General features: G+C 42.9%; 1 protein-coding gene across 6 annotated transcripts in view; it reads left to right on the top strand.

Annotated features, from left to right (window-relative positions):
- LOC144471027 (venom dipeptidyl peptidase 4) overlaps positions 1-21,070 on the top strand; it is a 370,685-nt gene that overhangs the window by 340,351 nt on the left and 9,264 nt on the right. For all 6 annotated transcript variants that reach the window (XM_078182680.1, XM_078182678.1, XM_078182679.1 and 3 more), the window contains 2 exons: positions 1,032-1,226; positions 18,966-19,126. In XM_078182680.1, coding sequence (XP_078038806.1) covers positions 1,032-1,226; positions 18,966-19,126 — 356 coding nt within the window. The remainder of the gene's footprint in view (positions 1-1,031; positions 1,227-18,965; positions 19,127-21,070) is intronic.

Genomic DNA, 21,070 nt, shown 5'->3' with positions numbered 1-21,070 from the left:
CCTGCGCGTTTTCGTGAGGATCAAATCGAATGGGGAATCGTCGGTATTTTGTAAAAAATAGGAATCGAACGATCGGGGTAGCACAAAGAATGATTCCGAAGAGATCGATCTACACGCAAGTGGCTTTCTCGCTTCATTTCCCATTATTTCCGGGATTTCTCGGCGGGTGATTGGAAACGGCCTGGCTAGAATAAGAGGGAAAAAAAAAGGAAGGGATCGGCCGGTTAATTCGTGGAACGGATATGATCGATCGATCGGCCGGAGCGATGCCCAAAGGAACTAATTACGGCCGCGGTGTACTCGCGCGTTTTCATTTAATTTTCATGGATCCCGGCGCGGCGGGCAAACATATAAGTAGCGTAACGCAATTAAATCCGGAAATTGAATCGGCCATTCTTCGCGCCGGATTGACAACACTTGATGGACCGCGACGAGTTTCGCCCACCTAAATCAAAGTCGGCTCGACCGCTAATGGATAGTACTCTCATTTGATCGGCCGTGAATTATTAATGGCCCGCCTAATTTCATATTACGATTATACATATATATATATCGGGCGGTCATTCTCTACGTGTCGGTTTTCGCGAAAATAACTCCGCCATTTTAAATACTAATTATTATTCGCCACGGATCGGGCGCGGCTTAATGAATTATCAGAATAATTAATTGTGGTGCAGGAGAGACGACGATTATCCATTCCGTTGCAAACTCGAAACAAATAATGTGTCGCTTTTAACCCGTTTCCGGTTCCTTAAACGATGCCGGGTGAACTTTAAAATCGCATAGACTCTTCAATATTAGCATTAAACGATATTTATTATAAAAATCTTTTTAAGATTATAATATTACAGTAGCACAAGCTATAATAAATTATTGGTTGCCATGATAACCGATTTATATTGTTCGTGATAAAAAGCCGATTTATAGGCTATCAATCGCTAAAGCGTTGATACAAATTAATCAACGTAATTTCTGCAATGATTTTCCAGGCTCGTTGATAGATTCTGCAACAGATTCGGCTTTGTTTTCAGGTACGGTGGCCCGGAGTCGTACCAAGTCACCCAGAAGTTCAACATCGACTGGGGCACGTATCTGGTAACGAACAAAAGCATCATTTACGCGACCATCGACGGCCGTGGTTCCGGTTTAATGGACAACGGGATGCTGTTCGCCGGATACCGGAAGCTGGGCACCGTGGAGATCGCCGATCAGATTAACGTGACCAGGTGAGTCACGGCTCAAAGTAAAAGAAACTTCGCCGGCGTGGCCACGTCCGTTTGCATATTCCGATACAGTCCGGCTGCCACGGTTCCGTTCTTTCGCCGGGCTCTCTCTCTCAAGTGCGGATAGAATTCTAATTTCACGTCCGCTTCTCTGTACAACAAGCCATGCAAATTTCGTCCCAATTCGACAGGTTCTAGCCGGGGCAGTCTCTCCCTCCCTCTCTCTCTCTTTCTCTCTCTCTCTCTCTCTCTCTCTGTCTCTCTGTAACAGAGAACCGACAGCGTCCGGCGAAATAAACCCCCGGACTCGGCAAAGTGAATTATAAAGGCATTATGGATGTTGTTTAAACTTTTCCCGCCACCTCGGAAAACACGATGTTTACAGTTCCTTGTAGCCGCAGTTGTTCGCTCCAGTCCTCTGGCGAGAGACTGCAATATTCTTCGTTGTTTCATCGCGAGAGCTCGGTTTCCTCGCTTCGCATCGTTTATTGTCTATTTGCAGCGAGACTCGCGTTAATATAATCGCGCCGGTTTCTCGAATGGAACAATTTTTTTTAATTATCGCTCATTTTCATAGAGATTGTTTTGTCAGTGACTCAAGCTTATTTCAACATCCGCAAGATTTATTTAGCATTACGAGGAAACGAGATTTTTCTGAGGCAGGGAGAGGAATATATTTTCCAATATGACGGGCTGTTGTAATTACTCTTCACGTTCTACTCGACTTTCTATCATTTCTATGTCGTCTATACGATCATTAGATTAATCTGACTTCAACACCCGCAACATCCTCGCCAGCGTGCTTACGCAAATAGGCCGCGCAACGAAACAAATGAACGCGACGCATCCGGCAAACCTCGTGCTCCGGTTCGAAAAATAAAATATCTCGTAGCCGTTCCATTCCTGTTCCATTAACGTTTCGTAACCGTGAGATTATTCCGTGGGCGTTTCGTCGGCAGAACACGATTTTCATTTCGATATTCCGTCTGTGGCCGAACAAAAGCTCGCGCGGACGCGTGGACGCAGTTGGCGTCGAAGCGGTGGGGGCCGCCGCGCGTCGATGCTTTAACGGTAAAATATGCCATCACATCGGCCGTTCCACTTACATACGCGCACGTACACGGATGATTAATATCTAATACGCCGCGGGCCACCGGCGACGGAGCATTTTTTCGCAAATTTCAGAACCCGCCGACGCCGCCGCCGGTAATACACTCCGCGGTGCCCCGGGGACGAACTTCCGGCGTTTTGTTTCGCCGCGGAAAAATTGCGGCCCGGTTCCGGCCAGTAGTTCGCCGATTAAAATGCAAATAGATCAGAACGTTATAGTTTCATTGTGTTATCCCCGGGCACCCGCTCGGCGCGCGCCGCCCGGCCTCCCTCGTTTTTTGATCGCGACACCCGCTCCTAATTCCTTCGCTGAACCTATTTACATATAAAATGTGTACCGGCCGCAATTTATCGAATGTCGCCGGCGACGGTTGCTTTAAATGCAAAAAAGACGCGCGTCCCGCGTCTCTTGTTAACCTCCATGCATTTTTAATGGCCGTACGTCAACGAAAGAGCGCTCGGTCCACCCCGCGGATTCTGTATTTACGCGAGTCCCCGAGATCGCCGCCGATAACCGATCACGTGATCGACGTCCAGACAACGAGATTTATAACCTCCTCGTAACTAGTTAATCTTCGCAGATTCTTCTGTCTCCCTCTCTCTCTCTCTCTCTCTCTTTTCTCTCGCTATTTCTCTCGCTCTCGGAAACTTCCCTGCAATTTATTCGACAGAATGGCCGCGATTTCGGACGGTGATATTTATTTCGTTTATTGTAATGCGTTCGAGGAGGAGGTTCCGATCGACGCGCGGGAAGAGATACGGCGGCCAACATGGCCGACAGCCGTGCACGTGATAGACGTCGACAGGGCCGAATTTGTAACGGCCTTAAAACCATTTTTCACCTAGCTACAACGTTTTGTAGATTTATATAATATACGCGATCGAGCACGCTGACTTCGGCGACTAGGATAGTTTCCCATCGAAATTATTCGGAAAAGCGATATGTATTTATTCGTTTACGGTTATATAGAGTTTCTTCTACTTCTACATTGCTTATTCGGTTTTTGAATCAATTTAACATCAACACTTGCAACATTTATATCGTATAAATCAGTTGGAAATGAGATTTCGTATGACAAGCAGGGAAACAGTTAAATATTCCAACTTTGTCGTTTATTGTTAATTACTGGCCGGATATTTCTCGACTGTCTACCATTTTTGCATAACCTATTCGATCCCTAGATCAATTGGACTTCAACACCCGCAACCTTATTTCAATATAAATCAGTTGGAAATGAGATTTTGTACGACAAGCAGGGAAACAGTTAAATATTCCAACTTTGTCGTCTATTGTTAATTACTGGCCGGATATTTCTCGACTGTCTACCATTTTTGCATAACCTGTTCGATCCCTAGATCAATTTCACTTCAACACCCGCAACCTTATTCCAATATAAATCATCGAAAAACAAGAATTTCGATCGGAATAACTCAATCACACATACTCGCCAGCGTAGCGTACAGAATCGATCGTCATTCGAATAAAATTCCACCCTTCCATTTCACCGTATATTTATTACACTGTTCGAAAATAACAAATATCAATTTATCGGAATAAAATCGTTATTTATAGTCACTTTTATTCACTCTCGCGTGTTATTTGTCGACATTTTTATTCGTCGCTTCAGCTACTTCGAATAAAAATCGTAGAAAATCCCCACCCGGACAATAACTACAGACTTTTATCCACGAATGACTTCTCTGCCAATAAAATCATTCGCTGATAAGTCCAGACGACAAATCAATTACTCTCCGCGGCAGATAACCAATCGAATGCTCGTAAAATCACGTTTCAACGCGTCCGCGACTAACTTAATCGACGGAACTTGCCTAAACATCGTCGCACGTTTAACGAACCGACGCTCCGTTATAAAATATAAAACTTTCTCGCGTAAGATCGAGGAAGTTCCAAACGAATTCTCGCCGTCCGCGACGCTCGGTTCTCCATGGGGGTTGGGGGGAGGTGAAGGAATAGCGCGCACGGCTCCACGTCGCCGAGTTACCCGTCGATTACTTAACCCGTTCCAAGGCGTCTCCGGGGTGACACCGGAGGAAAATACGAGGCGACGGGGTGGGACTCCGTAGGAGGGAGGTGGCCGAGGGACGACGGCTGAACCTGTCCAGGCTCTCTCGGTCTATAAATTCAGAGGGACGCGAAAGTCATTCTAACCCGGCTTCTTAGCCGATAACGAAGAAACCGGGCTGCGGCTTGGCTGGCTTGGGTAGATTCACGGGAAAGAAGTTCATTTAAAGGGCCCCGCGTATTCGTCGCCCGACGACGGAAACAGGGGTCGGACGTGGCGAGTTTGTTAGCCGTATTAGTGGATTACCGCGTCGTTCGCCCGATAAGTCAGCCATCCCTGACCCGCGCCGGTAGAAAGAGGACGGCTCTACCTATAATTAGATTCACCGTAAAGTTGCCCGGGGAATTTCAAGAAACGAGGTCCGTGCCGCGACTCGGCAACTCTCCTCTCCTCCGCGGGCCTCGGCTAATTTTCTTCGAAAAATTGCCGATGTTCGAACCGCTGTAACTCGGTCGAAAAACATCTTACGCGGACGAATCTCTCGACTTATTCCAACGAGAAAAGTCTTTATTTTTCAACGTCTATTTTGAATTTATATCCGCGCGTTTCTTACTCGAACGCGGGACGAAAATCTACGGACGCTTTCGTCCACGGAATTTCTCCGACTTCAAACGTCCGCGTGGAGTTTAATCAATTTTTCCCAGGCTTCTCTCCACGACGAAACTAAAGTCTCCTCGTCCTCTTGGAAGACGCCACGTTTTCAAGGGTAGACGGCGCTCTTTCGCCAACCGCGTTCATTGCATAATTGTTTACGGAAGTTGACGCGGAGTATGTTATAAATCATTTTTCGGACGGAAAATATTTGTTAGTAGTTACGTTGACGGTGGAATAAGCCGAGACGGTCTGCGGAGAAATGGACGTCGAAAACCGGGAACATTTGAATCTCGAGAATGCGGAGATAAAGGGCGCGCGCTTCGCCGAAATCGAGGGAAAAGAAACGCCGTGAAAAAAGAAGGAGCGACGCTGTCGTTTCTGCGTCGTTAATTTTGCACGCGTCGCGGCCCCGGAAAAGCTTGCTTTTTGCGGTGCTCCTTGAACGGACATCGTTGTTTGTCGCAATGAACGACGAGGCATCGGCAAGTTTAATTGGAAGGTGGGTCCGCAGCGAAGATAGATTAGGCTATCGTGATCGAATGCCGGTCGTTTCAGACTTATTGTTCGCGGTAGTTAGTTGTTGACGAATGCGCGTGCCGACTGCTCCGAGTGCTTGTTCCGCTGAAACTTTCATCGCGGACGGACTTTAATAATTCGACTGTGTTTGCTGCACTTCTGGCAACGTTGCGGCTACAGTTTAAAATGATAGAAGCGTTAACAACGGTAGTGCCGTAAATTCATTACGGATGTAATGATGAACAATCGATTAATAATTACTCGGTTTTTATATAGTTTTTGAGATAATTGGGTAAAGTATATTTTATTAGCAGAAAGTTTAGAGAACAAAGTTTGAAAGCTAATAGTAAAATAGTAAAATAGTAAAATAGTAAAATAGTAAAATAGTAAAATAGTAAAATACTAAAATACTAAAATACTACAATACTAAAAAACTAAAAAACTAAAATAGTAAAATACTAAATTACTACAATACTAAAATAAAATAAATATTCCCGGTCGACGAGCAATTTTATTAACGACCGTAAGTGTGAGAAATATCGAGAAGCGTTGTCCGTATTTTAGCGAGACCATTCGAGATTTCGCGCGTACCGCGAATCGAACAACGACAATAAATACATTGATTCGAAAAATGGCCGCGAAGTCCTCCCCGGGAATACAGCTCCAGTCGTTTCGGTTCGAACGGCTGAAATACTGCGGCATCGTTTTCCCGTCATGGAAATGCCCGGCTCGCGGAACACGAAAAACTGTGCGGCGAGACGAAATCCGGCAAACACCCGGACACCGCCGCCGCCGCGCGCGGGGGGGAGGGGAAGGCAACTGTGACCTCAAGTTTCGCTTTGAAATCGTGTTACGAGTTTCGACGATTGGTTTCTGTCGCGGTGCAACGAGTGCCCTATCATACTTTCCAGTATTCCCCGCGAAACTTACAAATCGCGCGCGCGCGAAGATCCGCACCGAAAATTCATGTCGACGAACTTTCGCGTGAAACTTGGCTCGCGCTCGATCGCCCGGCTTTTATGCATTTCTGGGGGCATTATTACCGAAAGATGAAACACGTTTCCATTCAACTTTCGTTCCCCGTGAAGCGGAAGTGAATATCAGAGGAGGGGTGCCGTAAGAGTAACTTCTCTTTTCATTATCGGACATTTATTTTGTTCTTTGCGTTCGTTTATTTTCTTTTGTTATTTTAATCTCTAGATTAATTTGACTTCGACGCCTGTAACTTTGTTTAATATAAAACATGAAGAACCGAAATTTTTCTAAGACGAGCAAAGAGCGGATATATTTTCCAATATGGCGGATTGTTGTAATTACCCCTCGCCTTCTACTTGACTTTTTATAACTTTAACTCGATCTATATGATCTCTAGATTAATCTGACTTCAACACCCGCAACCCGCAAACAATAGATTCTTCTCAGTTGCATTGGAAATTATTTCAAACTTGTCCTAGTACTCATTACAGAACACCGCGTACATTGTCACGTTCTTAAAACAATATTACAAATAATACGACCGAAACTAGCATACACAGGATTTCATTTGTATAATTTTATACACAAACGCGCTCGCTAATAATAATTAAGTCGTCAGTTTTGATTAAAAACCGTGTCCGCACTCAATGAATTAAAAGTAATGCAGCAATATCCTGAAATTCTTTCACCATCCTCGCTTTTTATTCGATCCGCTCGTATTTGCCGTAAATGCATAAAATCCGCGGTCTAGCAATAACAGTTGCAGTCTCTCAAACAAATCGCTTTGCCTTCACGGTATGTTTGAGATTATTTCCGGCTCGACGGTCCAAGTGTTAACGCGCCGAGCTTTCGTGCCGAGAGGGTTTCGTTCGATGGCGTCGTTCGTCAAAAAGCAAAGACAGAAAATCGAGTCGGTAGAGTAAAAAAGGTGTGCCCCGCCTAAGAGGAAGACTTGTGATCCGAGTTTTCCGTGTATTATCCGACCGTGTTAGCGGCGATACAATTCCCTGGTAGCCGTGATATCAAGGCCGCCTTCCCTTTGATCTAAACTGGTGCCGGTCGCCGACAACGTGGCGTCGAAGTTAATTAAACAGAGAGCCACAAAGCGGCACCAAAAACAGTCGGCCGGGCCAAGCCTCGGCCGGACTCAATTATTTCTAATAAAACCGGTCCCCGAGTGAAGGAAAAATGCAATTACGCTGGATAAATCGGTGGCGGAAGAACTTTTTGCGAAAGAGAGCGGTTTTCACGTTATTCTTTCTATCATTCTCTCTCTTTCTCTCTCTCTCTCTCTCTCTCTCTCTCTCTCTCTCTCTCTCTCTCTCTCTCTATTGGACGAAACGGGGAGCGCAGGCCCCGGGGACACACGGCGAATTTCGTCCACTCTCGGACGCACCAGGAGATCGAGAGGACGCCGTTCGTCAACGAAAACGACGGCTCGATTATTTTCGAGTAGCATCGATTTCAATTCGTTCGGGGCGCCGTGCTGCGTCCCGAAACACCGTTAATTAAGGATGAGGCGATCCAACACAGTACTACCACGCACACGTAGGAGACACTCGTATTCTTGTTCCGAGCAACTCGCAAGAGTGGCGACGACGTCGTTTTAACGACTCAGTGCCGCGACGAGCAGGTCGTAAGTTGTCAATAGCGTTTTATAGAAGCACAATCTATATACAAGCAGTCTCAAAATGCCAGATTTTGTATAATCGCAGTTGGAAGTTGGCCTATATATATACATATTTTTTTAAATATCGAGACATTCTACGGTCTTATTAAATAAAGAAGACCGTGTGGAAATAACTAGGTTATGTAGGACAGCGTGGGTGTCAATTTTTCTTTAGTTGTTTAATTATTTAGGACGAAAGGCGAGGAATTTAAAGGCGCCGTATATTTCACGGTATCATTTACAGTATATTTTATACAATATTTTGCAGTATCTTTTACAGTATTATTTACAATATCTTCTGCAGTACATTTCATATTATACTTTACAGTATATTTTATACAATATTTTAAAGTATCTTTTACAGTATCTTTTACAGTATCTTTTACAATATTATTTACAATATCTCCTGCAATACATTTCATATTATACTTTACAGTATATTTCATACAATATCTTTTACAATATTATTTACAATATCTCCTGCAGTACATTTCATATTATACTTTACAGTATCTTTTACAGTATCTTTTACAATATCATTTACAGTATCTTTTACAGTATTATTTACAACATCTCCTGCAGTACATTTCACATTATACTTTACAGTACATTTTACCAGTACATCAACGGCATCATTGCACGCGTTATCACAGTAAACAACCGCGTATTCCGCAGCATGCATTAGTAACGTTTATATCCGGGGTGGTAGCGGCGACAAATTGAAAAATACTTCGAACAATGCCGTGTCGCAAATGGGTCAACGAGGAAGCTGTTTATACCAGCTGCGAGAAATCGCCGCGTCGAACGGATGATTCGTCATAATTTCCTCAGTCCAGGGGGTACGCTCGCGTCGCGCCGGCGACACAATGAAACCGTGAGCCGATCGAGAATATCCCGGAGGTCGATCGACATGCAGAACCGAGCCGTTAAGAGCCGCAATCGAAGACAATGGACCGCGGGGGGAGGGGCGGTGGTGCGCGGGGTGGGCCGTACAGGCGATAGCAAGCACATCTCGGGGAAAAATGAAATTCTATCTGAAAATCGATGCGCGAGTGGAAACGGTCTGTTCGCCGGCCGGCTAGAATTCGCGGGAGGGCCGATTTACGAGCTAAATAAATTTCGTGAAAAAAGGAGCCGGCCGGGCCATTACAATTTCTATGGGGAACCCCTTGTGCGCTGCGGCCGGTGGCTCTCTCTGTTCGCCGCGGTACCATTATTATCGGACACGCGAGATACGGGAGACAATAGCCCGGGAAAGATTGGAACGAAAGGAGCGCGAAATCTCTTTCTATCTCGCTCTCTCTCTCTCTCTCTCGCTCTCGCTCTCTTTTTCTCTCTCGTTCTCTCTTGCCTTGGCCAGCTCGGCTACGATCGGAAATCACGTATCGTCGAGAGAAGTGGAAGGAATCGAATGCACCCGTGAAACACTGCTCGCCCAGAGTTTCCCGCTGATGGGACACGACCCATTGCCGGTCTCTCGAGCAGGAACCGACCGTTATATCCGCAAGAATTTTTAAGTCCGGTCACGTAACCCGCCTAAACGGCCGCCATTTATTATGCTATTTCGCGGGGACCGCTTGATTGCAGACCTTTCGTCCGATACTCTTCGACGGATAAGAGACTCTCCTCCGTTATCAAGCCGTTCACGATTCCAGTCTCAAATCGGAGAGAGATCTGAATTAGGGAGCATGGTACAGGGTCATCATACGCGAACTGCGTTCTTTCCTTTTTCTTTTTATTCGTTTATTTTATTGTCGTTGTTCTTGCGTCGAACGCGAGCTCGTTGGCCACGTGAGTATTTAGGTAAAGGTTATGTTAAAGAGCCAGATTTTATGTAATCGCTGAGTAATTTTTAATATTCGACGGCATAACACTTGTCACGAGGCTTCCGACACGAACGCCATGTTGGAAGATGGCCGTCGTCGATCAATTTTTTTAAATATCGATAAATTTTACGGTTTTATTGAACAATAAAGAAGACCGTATGGAAATAGTTAGGATATGTAACTGAAGTCATATGTAACTGTTCACTGAACTCTAATGAACTTTATAATGAATTCTACTGATCTTTTTAACATCCTGACAAGCATAAATTACAAGCTTAGATTAGAATCAATTCAATTATTTCTATTAATTCCATATTAACCCTTTACACTCCACAATTACACAACGTCATTTAAAATAAACTACACCATATTTCAAAAGAATATTTAATAAATACATATATTTATATATTTATTTAATATTCTACTAAATTCTGTTACATTTAAAACACTCTTAACAATGCAAACGATCTATAAATTAATAAGTTCAACGCCACGTGCTGAGTCAAATAAATCATATAAAATTGAAATAATATTTAGATTGAAATAATTCAATCTTAGCTCTGACGTTTAAGGAATCTCTTCCACTGCAAAGGGAAGATATTGCAAATTACGATGTTCTATACGCGCGACGTCTTCCGATTCTTCCTGGACAACGTGTCCGGAGCACTTTCTTCTGAAGCGTCCTCCAATCCCTTATTCGACAAGATCCGCCGCAAAACCGCCGTCCACCGTCTCGTTTTCATTTTTCATGCCCACTTTGTCCGGGGTTTACCAGGTTCTTCCCTCTCCCCCTCCCCGCCCTGTTTCCTCTCCGACGTCCGCTCATTAGCCGGCCGGTTTTTTTCTCCGGTCTCGCCACTTCGTTTGACTTCTTACTGCTCCACTCTCTCTCTTCTCGCGCTACCCGTATTGTTCGCCCCTTTTTTTTCCACCGGGGCCCCTTCATCCTGTCACGTTTACCCCACGCTTTGCTCCGGGTAAACACTCCGCGCGCGCGCGCGCGCCTCTCTCGCTGTTTTTCCTCGTTTGCGCCGGTTTTGTTTTCCGGACGAATGTTTCGACGCGTTCTGAAACGTACAGCGCCGAAACCGAGGCTGCGGAACCGGGTACAAAACGAGAACGCCGTGTGTGTCGACGGCGATTCTCGTCGCATGCGTTGCTTGGACGAACGACGGAGACTGACGGATCGCGACGCTGGTAGATCGATGAAATTGCTCGCCCGATCGATTCTTTCGTAGATGCGAGGGAGGCGTCGACGAAATGGGGTAGTTACGAGGTGGTATCGGCGTTTATAAATCTAGTTAACGGCGTTTAAATAATTTGAAAAACTATCCGAGACGTGTTAAGAACTCGAATATACACTCTGACGTTTTCTCTAGATTTTTAAATTGATAATCCTGCTTGTGAAAAATCAGAAACCTCGGTAAAATCGAAAAATATACAGATTTCCTATGGAAGTTCTATAGTGACGATATAATTCATACTTTTACAATATCTATGTATTGTTATAATTATCGTTCATGAATTCTTTCCAGAATTTTCAGTTCACAGTGGTTGAAGAAAAGATTTTTGCGACGCCTCTTCTCCCAGACCACTGAGAAATCCTCTTGGATTTATTATGTTTCGTTATAGCTTGTTGTGAACGATTACTATACATTTATATCTTATTACATTTTGTTGTCAATAATCACTAGGGTTTGTTCGTAACGTCGACAGCTTTTGAAAGTAATTGATAAAGTCGAGTAAACTTGCAACCCCTGATGGAGACAACGCCGGCGGGGGAGGTGGACCAGGAAGCGAGTTAAATCCATCATGGTTCGGTGACACTGTTATATTCATCCCCGTAGGGTCATCTCGGCCACCCCTAAATGGATCCCTGAACCGTCGACGGAGAAAAAAGAGCGAATTTATCTTTCGGTCGCGCGGGAATAGGTTATTCGACGACGAAACGATCACGCGGGGGGGGGGGGGGGGGGGATCGGCTACGTCGGTCGCTTGATGACGGAACAACGACCCGCAAAAACCGGGGGTGGAACCGGCCGAAGACGCCTGCGAGATATCAAGTCGATACGACCAAAGGGGGGGACGGATATTAAACTCGAAAAAATGAGTAGCGATTTTTTACAACCCCTAGCCCGACGCGGGCATTTTCAAATTTTATTTGAAATGAAGAGCGAACGTAACTGTTCGTAAAAAGGGACGGATAGCAGGCCGTTATTTGGGGGAAGAAAATCATTTATTTGGTGTACAGTGGATTCAAATGATAAATTGCTTCGTTGTTATAATAATTTTTAAGTTATCAGGCTGCTGAATTATGTATTTTCGATAGAACCGAGGAGGGTGGTAATGGAAAATTAATCTTGCAATTGTTGCAGAAATTTTTCATTTTGTATAGTTAATAACTAAGCTGTTATTACTAAGTATGTAATTTATTATTTAAAATTGTTTACACAGTAAATTATTATCTGAGTTATTATTGAGCAAAAGTAAATAGCTTCCTTGTTTCTCTATCTCAAATTGGCCAAAGGAAATGGCGCAAATAATAATAAAAATCGGACAATATTATACAATCAAACGTCCACAGTGATTTGTTTAAATCAATGTTCTTCTACGTATATAAACAATCTGGTGGACAATTATCAGACTTAATTCGACAAAATCGTCTCAGCAATTTGATCAAAAACTGCGAACCACGCCTTATTCAATCCGACGATCGTACAATAAATTAAACAATAGTCAAATGAAATAGCATGCCGTTTGAAACATCGTCGAGCGGGCAGAACGGTGCTCGAAAGAACAACGGCCGTAGCCCGTGCACTCGAGCATGCACGAGCCTACGACAGGCACAGGTGCTTGCCAGGTAACTGAATTACGAGGTCGCTTTGAGCGACTCGATCTAGCTACTCGAAATATCGGACAGAAGGCGGTCCTCTTCCGTTTATGAAACCGAAAGGCTTCTCGGGAGGGTCATCGACGCCACTCGGAGGGACATCATTCCCATCGGGTGGATCGGGAGATTGATAGCGAATAGAAATGCCGGCGATGGGAAGCGCCGAGTGGTGGAACGACGGAAGAAGGGGTGTGGAGAGCGCGCGGAGTGCTCGGATGGAGGAGAAAGAGGGAAGAAGATAGCGACAGAAAGAGAGAAGGAGAAGAGAGAGAGAGAGAGGGAGGGAGAGAGAGAGAGACAAGGAGAGAAATGTAGAGAAAGAAAGAGCAAGAAGAAGCGAGAAAAAGAGAAACAGAAAAAGAGGGGACGAAATGGTATGGAAAAAGGCGAAAAGAAGCGCGGTGAAAAATCAGGTTGAGCGTGGTTCCTCCGAACGAGGCGGAGAAGCAAGTGACAAACGATGACAATAAAATAAAGTGCAATCCTTTCTCTTTAATTCTCGGAGAAAGAAAAGCGGCTTGTGATTTTTTCTCGCGAAGTTATAACACCTTGAAGTAACACTTACGTTTCGTTAAGTTTGGCAACCCTTGCCACAGCAACCATTCAGATGTAGAACCGTCCTCGTTATAGTAAAATGTCGATAACTCCGCGAGACATCATCGTAAATAATGATTTCTTTTTAATGAAAGTTTGAGGTCTCTACTTTGAGATCAATTTTCTGTGTTTTAAGTTCGATGGACCCTCACCGCTACAACCCCTGAAATGTACAGGACATGCCATTTACCAGAAAATAAAGTAGAATCCTACCTCTTTAATTTCTATAAAAAGAAAACCAGCTGCGATTTTCTTCTCGCGAAGTTACAGCACGGTAAAGTGAGTCTTACATTCCCACCACTTTGGCACCCCTTCGGACACAGGACTGTGTTCATCATAGCGAAGATTCGCCAACTTCGATTAACGATAACTCCGCGAGACATCGTCGTACGATGATGATTCTTTTTTTGAATTAAAGCTTGAAGTCTCCAGTTTCGACCACTGTGTCCTGCATTTTAAGTACGATGCACTCTGACGACTGCACAGAGGGAAAAAGAAAGAGAGACATAGAGGGAGAGAAAGATAGGAAAAGAAGGGGGATGAAATGGTACGGAAAAAGGCGAAAAGGAGCATGGTGAAAAATCAGGTTGAGCGCGGGTTCCTCCGAACGAGGCAGAGAGAAGTGGGTGAGAAACGGTGACAGGGCCGGCGAGACCGCGCGCGATAGGGCAAAGGTTAAAGGGGGCTGGCCGATTCCGCAATCGCTTGGCCGGCTTCCAATTTCGCGACTCGGTTTTTCGAGGCCGGACGCGGTGCGACGCGCCAGCAAAACATTGCAACGTGGATACAGAGGTGGCCGGCAGCGCCGCCGACGCCTGCATGCTATTCAGGGGATGGCACAGAGCCGGATAGAAAGGGTTGGAGGAGAGCAAGTTATCGGTCGAAACGCGTCGACTTCGTCGGCGTTCTTCCGTCCGCCGTTTCGGCTCTGATTCTGCATCGAGATACCCAAAACGGGATCGATAACTCGTCGAAGATAAGCTCTTGTCAGAGTGTCGACCAGATAAAGACCCGTTCCACGGAATTCTCGAAAGCTTCCCTCACCATTCGACATTTTTAACAGCTGTTTCAGCTGCTTATGCATCGCTGGGATGCACTCGGTTTAGACTAGAAGTTAGGATTTTTTCACTAGTTCAGTACACGTGTTAACAGATATTTTAAATTTGAGGTTAGGTCAACGATATCTACGCTCTTTAAACTAGAGGCTGTGATTTTATCTCTAGTTAAGTACACGTGTTAATACACGTTTGAAATTCAAGATATAGTTCGCGCGCGATAAACAGGCACGTCTATGCTTACGTCTCCCCTCTACTACAGCAGCTACCGGTCACCGTCGGCCAATAACGAGTGATCTAGCTGCGGCAGTGGGGCAGCTAGTGGAGGGGGAAGCTGTTGATACAAAGCTGTCTTCTCGTTGCGTGCAAAGTATAAGTGTCATACTAGGAACCCGTGAATTATTTCACATTTAATTAATTAGATGTGCATTAATACATTTTTAGTTTGATTCGTATATATAAATATAGTTCTTACAAGCATGATACTTATTTTAACATATTACAAATATTCTTAAATTAGACGAAATCAGATGAAAATATATATATACACACATCTAACCAAAGAATCAATCCTATCTTCAATACATATAATTTAAATTTAATATATATATATATATATATAATATATAAATTTAATAATTTAAATATTACATATATATTTAAATGAGAGATTAACTCAATTCTTTAATAACAATACATATAACATATATTACCAAATTACGTTAATTTATGTTTTGCTATAATACATTTAATACATTAATAAATTCCTGCAAAAATTTTATTAATAACAACACCGTGATATTTGTCCTGCAACTTAGCGCAAGTTGGAAAGTTGCGAGAACCGATCTCGACGAAACTTACGCCGTCAGTTTTTCGAGCAACGTTCACCAAGAAAGAAAATCGAACGTTTTACGGACATCGGAGAACACGGTGGCAGCCGTCCCGGAAGTTTTCGATATTCCTTCGAGTCACCGTGATCCTTTCGTAGCCGTAGCTTGCGTACTATTGGTTCAGGGGATTCGGAATTTGAGACTGTTCACGGTCGACGGGAATCCGGGAACTTGTTTGGTCGAGAATACGTAATTACTGCCCGAGGTGTTACCGGGAGTCTGGATGAGTAATCAATTGTTTACTGTAGAAAGGGTACGATACTGTCCCGGAAGTTGGTGCTCGTAGCCCGGGTTATAACAACAAGTCGTCGACGGGCGTTGATGGTGAGCTGACACCGTGAAATCACTGGATTCGATTGTTTCGCAGCGTTATCGTGTCGCCATTCGTGCTACTGGCTGGACATAGCTCTATTTTTATGTTTATTGCGTCGCGTGTGATCCGACCGATTATTGTTTCATATGTATCGCGGTTTAGTAGCATGTTGTATTAACAACAAACATATATTCATACCGATCGAAAAATAATGAAATAAATTTTATATACTTTAATTAAACTATCAAACTACTAAGTTTAATTAATTAATATATCCATTAAAAACTTTATGTACTCGAACGTACTATAACTTCGCGAAGAAAAATTGTAGCCGAGATTCTTTTTTTAGATATTAAAGAGGAAGGATTCGACTTTATTTTCTGGTAAATGACATCTCTGAAAAAATTTGGCGAAGTCTGTATACACTTTGTCAAACTTGGCACTCTTTGACGAACATGATTGTATATTTCAAGGGATACTATGGTGAGGGTGCATTAATCTTAAAATACGTATTAAGTTAAAATATATTCTAATATATATACATATCTATATATTATCTATTATAATACAATATTAATAATAATAATAATATAATTTTAATATATAATAACATAATATATCTGATCTACTTTTTACAGTTTCCTAAACTAAAATTGGAAGCAACTATAAAAAATTGTTAAAATTTCCTATCGGTTCCTAAAAATGTATTCCGATCTCTGTTAATACCGTAACATCCTAATACTTTCGAAAGATGGTGTATCTCATAATTCAGTAGACCCCGAGGCAGCTGCGCGCCTCCGTGTTCCGGTGAAATCCATCTTCATCGTACACGACCGGTCGAACGTAAGAAACTCGGACCCGAATGCATTATGCATCCGACGGACGAGCACTTAAGGCGGCGAACGACATTTATTTTAGTGGCCGATCCTTTAAGGACGATTTTTATGATCTCCCCCGCGCGGTGAGAGGATCATACGACACAGCGCGCCCTTTCGAATTTAAGATCGCTCTGTAACCTCCGCGGCGAACCTGATCTCCCCCCTCCCGTTTCTCGGCTTAATAGCCAGTTAGACATTTCCTCCGATGATCGTTTCTTCCCCCGTCTACCAACCTTTCTCTATATCGGTCGTTTTTTCCTCGCCGCGATCGCGTCCGCGCGACACTCCGGACATATAAATGCGGCGTTCTGTGAAAACAAGCTCCGCGGAGAGGCGACTCTCTCTCTCTCTGTTCTCCCAACACTTGATATTATGTGAACGGGGATACAATGGATACGCGTGCTGCATTCGACAGAGATACCATCCACGATGTTTCCACGACGGGAATCTCGCGGACGGTGACCCAAACGAAAACCACGTCGCCGCGTTTATTGTGTTAAAGAAATTATAGTATCGACGAAGTTTTGATTAAGATTTGGCCGATTTTCAGGGAGAATAGTTTGGTATGAAACGATTGCAGGGTGGTGATTCTTTTTCTTGAAGCTTGAAACTTTTACTGTAAGACAATATTTTCTGATTTTAAGGTTGTACTCTTATCGGTATAGTAATTTAAATGTAACATGTGTGTCATATTGAGAATTGAGATGAGCGTTATAATGAATTGAGTTTAACAAAATGCACAGATTTTGATTTTTTTCGAAAACGTCGTTTACTAGAAAATAAAGCAGAATCCTTTCTCTTTAATATTTAAAAAAAGAATCTCCGTTGCGATTTTTCTTCGCAAAGTTGGAGCGCTTTAAAGTGACCCGTGCATTTCGAACAATTTGACATAATTCTTCGGATTTAGAACTGTGTTCGCTATAGCGAAGATTCGTCAAATTTGATTGACGATAACTCTGCGACCCATCGTCGTATCACGATGATTCTTCTTTTGAATTAAAGTTTGAAATCTCTATCTTGCGACCCTTTTTCTGAATTTTAGATTATAGATATTTAAAGAAGATAGTCCTAGACAGAACAGGTGTTTTCCATCTCCGTTTACCAGCCGTGCTAACGACTCGTTCGTGTTTTCTTATCCGGCAGAAGATTCGGGCATACAAAAGTCTCTTATCCTTACTGGAGTTATGATCGCGGAGTTGTTGATCTTCGAACTCCGGCAACTTCGTGCTAGAAATTCTTAGAGTATGCCGCTTGTGCTCATCTTGGAGGCTGAAGTTTCTACTTTGGGAGAAACGGTAACTTTCGCCGGAGTTTCTTGTTGTCCCCTTTCTTTCTAAGTTGCCCCAATTCAGGCGACTTTCGCGCAGGTTCGAAAATTGTTTTCCATATTTCCGTCGTTTTTAGCGCATCCTGCGAAACCCGTAGGACCTACGGGGTGGCTGCCCCGCGTTCGATAAAAGTATGTTAACACCTTCTCACACGGAATAATCTCTTCATCCGTGGGTGTTGCGAGAATATCGAAAGTATAGTCTCTCGATCTTAGTTACCGTATCGATTCAGAATAGCTAAGAAAGAAGTCAGAGACTTCTTAGTGAATATGCACTCCGATATTCATTTTTAAGATTTTTGAATTTTAAATTCTGGTTGTAGAAAATAAGAAACGTCTAAGTAGTCGAAGAAAGAATATAATATTAGCAATGTTAAGACTCTCACTATAATATTATCAATGTGATATTATCAATATAATATCATTCTCAATATAATATTATCAATATAATATCAATATCATTACTATTAATATAATATTATCAATGTGATAGTATTGATAATATTACATTAATAATAATGATATTGACATTATATTGATAATATCATTCTCAATATAATATTATTCATGTGATATTATCAATATAATATCAATATCAGTACTATTATTCTCAATATAATATTATCAGTATCATTAGTATTAATGTAATATTATCAATGTGATATTTTCAATATAATATTATCAGTATTATTATTCTGAATATAATATTATCAATGTGATATTGTCAATATAATATCAATATCATTACTATTAATGTAATACTATCAATGTGATATTTTGAATATAATATTATCAATGTGATAGTATTGATAATATCATCCTCAGTATAATATTACCAATATGATATTATCAATATAATATTATCAATATTTTTACTATTAATATAACGTTATCAATATGAATATTATTAATATAATACCGAGCAGCGGCCGTAGATTCCGATAAAATGGCGACGGGCCAGCAGTCTGCCGGTTGACGGCCGATCATTTTTATGTGTCAACGATTCTACCACCGGTTGCAGGTATTTACAAGACACTCTGCCATACATCGACCGCACCAGGACAGCGATATGGGGCTGGAGTTACGGCGGCTACGCGACAGGCATGACGCTCGCCATGGATTATCGCGGAGTCTTCAAGTGCGGCATGTCCGTGGCACCTGTAACAGATTGGGCTCTTTACGGTACGTCCGCATAAGATAATATTTTCATCCGCGCGACGCCGATCTACGCTAGCTCTCTCTCTCCATCTCTTTATCTCTCTCCCTCCCTCCTCTTTCCCTTCATGAATATTCCAATCGATGTCGCGGCCGATTTTTTCCCGCGGATGATTAATGGATCGCGGCGCGAAAAAAAAGCGGCGGGCCCGGGTGAAAATCGACGATTCTTAAAACCGCGCGACCCACCCTCGGGCGACCACCGTTTAATTAATTTTCACGCCGCGCCGGCGAAATCGCCGAAATTCGCTGACCGCCACACGCTCGATTACAGTCGATGCCACGCTCGATTCCCGCGCGAACATTTCACAGCCGTAACTGAGCGCAAATTTTTTCGGCCGATTATCCGCGACCGTTCACAAACTTTTGTCGGCGGACGCGTGCACGCTGCTTTGTGTCTCTCGATTAAACAGGGTCCGCGGTACGAGATTCCATGTGTACGACGAAAATGAAAGTGGATGCGGTTCTAATCGATTCTACGCGATGTTTTTTTCTGTAATTGTTTATTTAAATTTTGTTGGACTTTACTTTAGGGGTCCGGAGATTTATAGCTTTTTCTTGTCACGGTTTGGTAGATCTTGTCGAGAGAATTGCAACAATTCAAGTCCCGTGGCGCGAAAATTATCCGTTTAAAAATTATACACGTTGAAAGTTTTATAAACTAACCCTTATATCGAAATAACAGGAAATCTAGATAAATAAAATTAGTCTTACAATTCTTGTAAAGTAACCGCTACTATTACTTTGTAGATTTATTGTTATCAAAAGAATAAATTATACAGCTGATATCATAACAATATTAAAATACTATTATAGTATAATATTACACTCATACCGGTGCTCTGTATTATATTATATCTTATAATAATAATATCTAGACTCGCGAGCACCGTTTACTGAATAACAAAATTCTACAAAATCTCTGTACTAAACTGTACCCTTTAATACCCTATACTAAACTGCGCTAAAATGATGTTCCCATCGTGCCGAAGCAACACGCGACAAAAATTACTTTCTCGTACGTAGCGTTGTTGGAACGTGTCACCCCTGCTATTGTTAAAAGCTTGAGCATGATCTCGACCGAGATTTCACTTCGATGAAATCGCGACGGCAAAACGGTGCTCGATCACGGCCGCGCAATAAACCTCGCGCGTATCGATTCAAATAAAGTTACAACGATGGAACAATAGAAATTCGGTGGACGAATTTTTATTCGACAACGTATAAAACAGAGCCGGTCGAGGACCAAGTAATGCCTGAGGTGTGTAGCTGTTCGACTGTCACCAAACAATTGATTTTCGATAGACCCTTTCGCCGGCGAAACACAAACCGCGGGCGGACGACGAGCCGCCGATCGTCTGTGTGTGTATGTACGCGCACGTCGTTCTAAAATCGCGCGCGCGCGAGAGATCTCCTGCGAGCGGATTTTGTCGCGGGAAGGTTAAATCGAATCGATCCAACGCGATGTTTGCGCGCGGTAATGAACAACTGTTTAAAATTAATTACGTCGGGAATTTACGCGCACGCGTAATATCGTAATTTATAGGGAAATCTGCGCGATGCTCTTATCGCAATATTTATTCGACAGTGTTTTCGGGAACTTCGAAGTCAATGTTTGCACTTCCTTTTGGATTTACGAGCAGAATTTTCCGCTGGCTTTTTCCCTGTTTTACAAGCTTGTCGATTCTTCTCTCTTTCTCGCTTGTTGATAGTAATTTTTGTATTACGGCTGACCGTGTTCCTGTTTTGTTGTGAATAAAATCGTGAGTACATGAACGGCCGAAGCATGGAATAAATATATTCTGTTTTGATAACGTAGAATGTGAGGTTGAACAGTGGTCAATTTTGTAATTTAAAATTGTCATTTAAAATACTTTTTAGATTAATATTTTAGATACTTTTTAGCTTTGC

The sequence above is a fragment of the Augochlora pura genome, chromosome 6 (assembly GCF_028453695.1).
Source record: "Augochlora pura isolate Apur16 chromosome 6, APUR_v2.2.1, whole genome shotgun sequence".
Taxonomy (NCBI): domain Eukaryota; kingdom Metazoa; phylum Arthropoda; class Insecta; order Hymenoptera; family Halictidae; genus Augochlora; species Augochlora pura.
This window is presented reverse-complemented; position numbering and strand designations above follow the sequence as displayed.